Below are 6,630 nucleotides of genomic sequence, written 5' to 3' on the forward strand. Positions count from 1 at the left end.
CCCTCTTGGGAGGACCTTGCCCCTCCTGTGTGCCCTGCTCTGAAGAACAAGACTTCACCGAGAGAGCTCTGCCTCTTCCCATCCTCTGCCAGGTCCCGCCTAGGGAGGGGGGGTTTCTCTCCGCACGCCAAGCCCTGCCGGGCCCTGCCCCCATGCTCTACATCACCCCCACCCATGGGATCCAACAGGATCGGGGCTGGAGGATCCCAAGAGGCTGATTTCCTCGTGGCCACCTCCTGTGCCCCCGATACCAACCGACACATGGGCACAAAGTGCTCTGGAACTTGTTTATGGCCCTTCCCCCTGTCCCTGCAGCTATGGGCAGGATGCTCTCTAGAGCTGCCCTGCTGAACCTTTTCCCGGTCTCTATCGCGTGCAGGCAGAGCACCCCGTAGGCGCCATGTCTCTCAACGGGGGAGGCCTCATCAAATACTTCTGGGTGGTCAAACGGGGATGCTCTGTGGTGTCCACGTCCACCCATCTGCCATGCTCCGACACATAGACACACGCATCTCTCTCACACTAACACACACGGAGAAACAGGAGAAACCACACAAAAGTCTTAGCCCTTTGTGAAAATGGATGATGCCACTGATTGCCAAGGTGACGTTGAGAGCAGGCCTTGTCCTTGGGAGACGCCTGTTCCTCCTCCGCGAGGGCGCCACGACCTTCCTGCAGACGGCCTAGGACCTTTTCCGAGGACGTCCGTATGGCTGTGGGAGGACAGGCGGTGCTCAGGAACGTGGAGGGCAGTCAGGGAACCGTGGCCCAAGAGTGGGATGGGACAAGGAGCCCGACTCCCAAAAACAGGCAGGCCATCCCCAACGGAATGCGTGGCAGCAGGACCGAGCGAGGGGCCGCCAGCCGTGGGAGACAGTTCAGGAAAGTGGGGTGGAGAAGCCCTGCTTCGCCCGATGGACCAGGGATTTCCCGGCGGACGGCCTAGGGGGCGTGAAGCTGCCGGACTAGACACATCCTCCGCCCCGTGTGGGTGCTCTGAGTTCCCGCGGGCTCACTTCCCACCCTGCCACCTGCTCCGTGGGCCCAGGCTCCTCCGAGCCTCCAGTTTCTCCGCCACTCAACTGACTGTCCCCGGCACCCTCCACACACAGTTCAGGACCCAGCCCTCCGGGCTCCTCACCGACAGGCCCTCCGCTCCGCTCCGCTCATCCCCACAGGCTGCCTTCCTGCCTCGGGTAGTACTGCAAGGGATTGGGCCACAGGTCCTCGACGATGACCTGGTAGGGGACAAAAGGCCAGTTGAGCACGGGGCCCCCGGCCCGTTCCCCAGCAGCCGGGACTCCAGCATCACCGTTGCTGACCCAGGCTGCAGGGGCCTCACCTCGGCGATCCTGTCGGACCCCGGGCAGCGGGGGTCACACAACCAGTTGAAGAAGTTCAGGCTGCTGGTGTCTCGCCTGCGGCTGGCAGCTCCACGTTCATAATCCCAGAACCACTGGACTGGAGTGCACCGAGTGGCCCTATATCCTGCAGGGCGAGGAAACTTAAAGGAGGCTCTCCATGGCCTAGGACCCACGCCCGCTCTCGCCTCTCAACCTACAAGCTCTCCCGCTCCGGTGCCAAACCCCTCGCCCGCCGCGAGTCCCCCGTCCTCCTCCCTTCCCGCTCCCGGGCCCGCGTGCCCGGCGGCCCTCCGCCAGCTCCCCCGAAGCTCAAGCCCACTCCTACCGGCAATGCTAAGGTGATACTCCTTAACGATCACATCGTTCCGGAAGTAGGGGTTGCTCCCAAAGTAAAACATCAACCTGCAGCGGTACTTGGGACGACCCAGTTCCTCCACCTGCCCCGGCAGAGACAGAGGAGGGGGAGGGGGAGGGGGACGTGTCCCCTGGCTGGCCTGAGTGACTGACTGACCGCGGCTCCGAGCAACTCGGCCGCACCCCCTCGGGCTCACACCCCACTCCCAAGGCACGGCCGCCGGCCTCAGTCTCCGGGGCGAACCTCTAAATCGGTCAAGTAGCTGAGCATGTCTGGGTCCTGGTCACCTTTCACGGCTGATATCTGGGGGTGATTCAGGATCTGCCTTGGGTCAAGGAGCCTCCAGGTCCAGTGGTCCGGAAAGAGAAGCAGGGGCGACCCGGCCCTTCCCGACGCAGAGCCAGGGACCCGATGCGGCGTGTGCGGAAACAGCAGGCACTGCCTCCCTCCCAACCTCTTCAGCGCGTGCCCCGTCATCACCCGTGCTCTGCGCTGGGGCGTCGCCGGCCTTCGAGGATCAACAGGGCTGAGGCTGACGGGGCCCCGCAGGGCAAGACCAAGAGCCTGCCTGCTCTCCCTTCCTACGTCCCTCTGGCCCGTGCCCGTGGTCGGCTGTGCCAGGAGGCAGTCAGTCACCTCCTTGGCTGTCTGGATGTGCTCGGTCCCCCTCTCACGGCCCTGTTGGCTTGGCTGCTCACCTGAAGCCCGGGGCCCTTGCGGGACCTCCTGTGCCACAAGGGGGCTCTTCCGCTCACTTGCAGCATGGCTGCACACCCAGGGTCCCAAGCAAGAGCCCGGCAGCGTCAGCGAGAGAGGGTCGGAGGACCCGGCGGGAAGGAGGGGAGAGAGGGACACCCAAGTCCCGACGAAGAGACACAGAGGGTGGGCAGGGAGCAGAGAGACAGAGAGACAGGGTGGGGGACATGGAGAGGCTGAGGCAGGAAGGGAGGAACCGTGTCTGTGAGCAGCTGGGCCGGGGGCCTCGGCCTGCCCAGGAGGGCCTGGGGAGGCCGAGTGCGTAGCACCCGCTGCACCGTGTCCCGGGTCCTGGGGTCCGCTGAAGCCTGGCAGCCTGCTGACTGACTCTCAGTGGGTGCAAGCGCACACAACCCTGGGTCTGCCGTCAACTCGGGAACGGGAACAATACGGGTTTCGAAGGACAGGGAATGAAGTGGGCAGCCTCTCCATCTGCCCCAGGTACCCCCCAAACCCTTTCCTTCCGACATCTGCTCTGAGACAAGTGTGACTGGGCTTCGCTAGGAATCGAGAGAGTTGACACGGGTTCCGGGACCGCAGAGGCGTGTTGGGGTGCTGCGGCCCCAAAGCACTGGCCCGCGGCTTCTGCTCAGGGAGGACAGCACAGGTCTCAGCCCTTGCCTTTCCCCCACAACGCCCACACCCCCCCCCCACCCCCGCCCCCACCCACCTGGCCGGGGACCACCCGCTGCAGGACCGTGGCCCGCTATGCTGCGCAGTACAAGGCTGGGGCCACTGCTGGGGGGTGGGCCCACTGCTGGGGGTGTCCCTACGGCTGGACGTGGGTGGGGCCCATGGTTGCCGGAGCCGGGCCCATCCCCGCAGCTCTCCTGCCCCTGGCTGTGGCCCTGCTCCCTGCCGCCCTGCTCCCACTCTCCTCCACAGCTGCCAAAACCCAGCCAGCAGGAGGAAGGATACGGCGTGTGCCCAGAAGCCAGGGATGGCCTGGATGATGGCCCTTCTTCGCGCCAGGTGACAGCTCCGCTTCTGATGCACCCTGCGCTTCAGCCGCATGTAGGCCCTGGTGGCTTGGGCGTCCACGGAGCGGAGCGCTTCCTGAACCACCTCCAGCGCGGCCAGTGGGGCGCCGGCTGTGTCGGCCCGCGGCACCGGCTCCGCCTGCGGCAGCTCCTTGGGCTCCTCGACCGGCGGTGCTGGCGCCACCTCCTCGTCTTCCACCGCCAGCACCTCGTCTTCCACCGCCACCACCTCCACCACCGCCATGACGTCCTCCACCAGCAGCACCAACTCCTCCCCCGCGCCGGCCTCCTCTGTGCCCTGCTGGGCCTCAGCTTCCCGCACAGCCTCTGCCACCACCCCCGCAGCCTCTGGGGCCAGAAGCGCCCCCGCGTGCCCGCAGGAGCCGGTCTCCCTGAGGGCCGCCGCCTCCTCACCGCCCCCGTCTGGGACCAAGGTGCTCCCGGATTCTGGGGCAGCCCCGCCTTCCGCGGACCTCGACTCACTCTCCATGTGGCCGCGGCCCTGAGCCCAGGCAGCTGCGGAGGGAAGGCAATGGAGGCGGGGCCGGCAGGTGCAGCTCCCGCGCCCGGGAAGGGCGGTGGGCAGCAGCCGCCTATCAGAGTGCGCCGGCCTGAAGCCCGCGTGCGCAAAGCGCCCGGCGTGGCGGTGGGGGGCGGGGGCCGCCGGCGCCGGCGCAGGGGCGGGCGTGGGGGGGCCTGGGCGGCCACGCCTGCGGCCTGGGCTGGATGGAGACTCTGAGCCCCGCGCAGAACGCTGGGAGCTCCGGGTCCAACCAGTGATAGGCCAGGGGGCGTGGCCACCACCAGCCTTTCCCTTGCGCGCGCAAGAGCCAGCCAGGGAGCCCGCCAGTGGCCGTCCTCCACTGTGGCCTGCGCGCCTCGCGACCCCAAACGTTTTCTTCAGAGACACCGCTCAGGCCTTTCCCGCGAGTGCCCTGGCATCACAGACCCACGGTCCCTTTCTCACCCGTCCGCCTGGGACCCCTCGGCTGGCACCAGGAATTGAAACCCAGCGGCTGAATCCAGTGCCTGCGCGCCGCCCGAAAGCCTCCCGCGCACCTCTTAGCGCAAGTGGGGGAAAGCCCTGGGGTCAGCGGCTGGTGCTCCAAGGGCGGCCGCGTCGCTGTCACCTGGATTTCCCCTTGACCTGCCCGGGGGTGGGGGGGTGGGGGGGAAGCCGGGGCGCCCCCAAGGGGCTGGGCGCAGGGACCATCGGCCTCCCGACCCCAACCCCCGCCGCCCCACCCCTGCCCCAGCTGTCCTTAAGAGAAGGAAACTGCACACCGAGTACTTCCCCTGAAATTTCTTCGCAAGGGGGCCCAGGTGCCTGGCCACCAGGGTGCGTACAGAGCTGCTAGGCCGGCCCCAGTGAGCTCCGGGACTGGGCCCCGGCGGCATGCCAAGGGGCCAGACGCTTAGTCCAAAGAGAAACTGCCTCTTTCTCGGACCCAGCCACGGGTAAAACGCGCGCCCCGGCTACTTTGCTCTGCGCGACCCCTTTCCGTTTTCTGTCTGGCTCTCTTTTGCTCCTTGCGTCCTCTTCCGACGCCTGACTTTGATGCGGGGGCTCTCTGAGTCTTCCTTCCCACTCTGCTCCAACTTCTCCCTTAGTGTGTGTCCGTGGCTGAGTGGAGTGCCAGCCGGGGAGGGGATGGCCAAGTGAGCCTTGACGGCACATGTGCCCTTTCTCTGGTACTCACCAGGTCCTTGCCCTCCTGTGGGGTCGCTCCAGGGTGTGTGTGGGGGGGTGGGGAGGGGGTCAGCGGGCGGATAGGACGGGTGCCCCCGGAGGTGTGAGGAAGTCCCCGTGGGGGACGGCAAGGCTGCCAGCGTTGTCGCGGTTGCATCGTGGGAGGGCCTCATTGAAAAGGAATGGTGGGTTTGTCCTGGGGGAGTTTGAGCGGAAAGAAGCAGGAGGAGCTGCCTCGAGGTTACGGGCAGGGTGTTTGGTGGGCCCAAGTGTCTCTCTCGCAAACTCGCCCTGTCAGCGCACAGAGGGGCGCCTGCAGGGAGAAAGAGGCCTGTCCGTCCGAGGGGAGAAGGCAAATTTCCCGAGCCGGCCCCTGAAACAGTGCAGACGTTGGAGTTACTGGTGCAATGAATCCAAACTGACCTAGCACATGCAACCGTACCCAGAACACTCGCGGAGGGCCCTGTGGCAATACTGCACTACAAACAGCACAGCCTTGGAGATGGGGGAAGGCTGGGGTGGTGACAGGGAGAGGGGGGACGTGGGGAGACTAGGAGGAGACGCAGAGAAGCCCAGAAGGAGAAGCAGCAGCGAGGGGGAGCGAGGGGGAACGGGAAGGACGGGGAGAGGGGAGGAGAGGGACCGGGGCGGGAGGGACAGGCGCGGGCAGGGTTGGGGAGGCAGACTCGGGGACGGAGCGAGGAAGGGCGGAGGCCGGGCGGGAGGGACTGGTCGGCCCCCAGCTCAGTTCATACACTGCAAGGCCTCCAGGCCCAAAGGACACATTGCCTACGCGCAAGGGACCACCCCCGTGTGGGGAAGCCAAAGGTGGGCTGAGCACAGCTCCATCCCGTGGTGTCAACGAGGTCCGCAGTCATGTTTCCCGAAAGCATGGATCAGACAGCCGATGAGGAAGTCCGGGAGGAAGAGAGGGTGGAAACAGGCAGGCAGGGCGTACCCAGAACCCAGGCACTGCCATCGTGGACGCCAGGCGGCCCCGGTCAGTAAGGAGGCTGGCTTCACGGCCCTGGAGGAAGATGTGGGCGACAGCAGCACGGGCGGCCTTTTAAAAAGCTGGCCACGTCTACGCTGCGTGCAGGTGACTGGCCTTTGAGTCCCAAAGCCACAGAGCATTTGCAAGTGGGAGGAGTGAGGCAGATGAGTGACCTCATGACCGAGGCCGGGCCACTGAGATCCCTACCCCTCGCTGACCGGCAGTAGGTGCGGGGCTCTTCCCCTGTTCCCAAGGATGCGTCAGCGCATCCCTTACGGCCCTGGCAGCCAAGGACTCCTCGGGGCTCCCCTAGATTACTGAGGCAGCCCCATCCTCCTCTGACTCCAAGTTGAAAACCACGGGGTCCAGTTCACGGGCAGATTGTCTCAGCGATAGAAATGCATCCAAACACAAGTCGGGCCAACAGCCTGGCGCCTGTGGCAGGGCAGAGGCTCACCAGGGCCAAAGGCCATTATGCAGGCCCAGCTGTG

At 66.0% G+C, this 6,630-nt stretch overlaps 1 protein-coding gene across 1 annotated transcript; it reads right to left on the minus strand.

Annotated features, from left to right (window-relative positions):
• Window positions 1-1,166: 1,166 nt before the first annotated feature.
• LOC123935937 (testis-specific Y-encoded protein 1-like) lies at window positions 1,167-4,853 on the minus strand. Its single transcript, XM_045996786.1, has 6 exons — window positions 4,740-4,853; window positions 3,394-4,209; window positions 1,963-2,040; window positions 1,690-1,801; window positions 1,343-1,488; window positions 1,167-1,238 (listed from the first exon to the last, which is right to left on the minus strand). The coding sequence occupies exons 1-6, from the start codon at window positions 4,851-4,853 to the stop codon at window positions 1,167-1,169; spliced, it is 1,338 nt and encodes a 445-aa protein (XP_045852742.1).
• Between the last annotated feature and the right edge of the window lie 1,777 nt (window positions 4,854-6,630).

Source organism: Meles meles, chromosome Y, assembly GCF_922984935.1.
Source record: "Meles meles chromosome Y, mMelMel3.1 paternal haplotype, whole genome shotgun sequence".
In the NCBI taxonomy this organism is placed as follows: Eukaryota; Metazoa; Chordata; class Mammalia; order Carnivora; family Mustelidae; genus Meles; species Meles meles.

What these genes read in the sequence shown, in the direction of transcription:
- LOC123935937 (XM_045996786.1), bottom strand. Translation starts at nt 4,853, where the DNA reads ATGCCGCCGGGGCCCAGTCCCGGAGCTCACTGGGGCCGGCCTAGCAGC. An exon ending in CTGGCTTCTGGGCACACGCC is followed by an intron (nt 2,041 to 3,393) that starts GTATCCTTCCTC and finishes GACCCAAGGCAG; the next exon opens with ATCCTGAATCACCCCCAGAT. An exon ending in GCTACTTGACCGATTTAGAG is followed by an intron (nt 1,802 to 1,962) that starts GTTCGCCCCGGA and finishes CTGCCGGGGCAG; the next exon opens with GTGGAGGAACTGGGTCGTCC.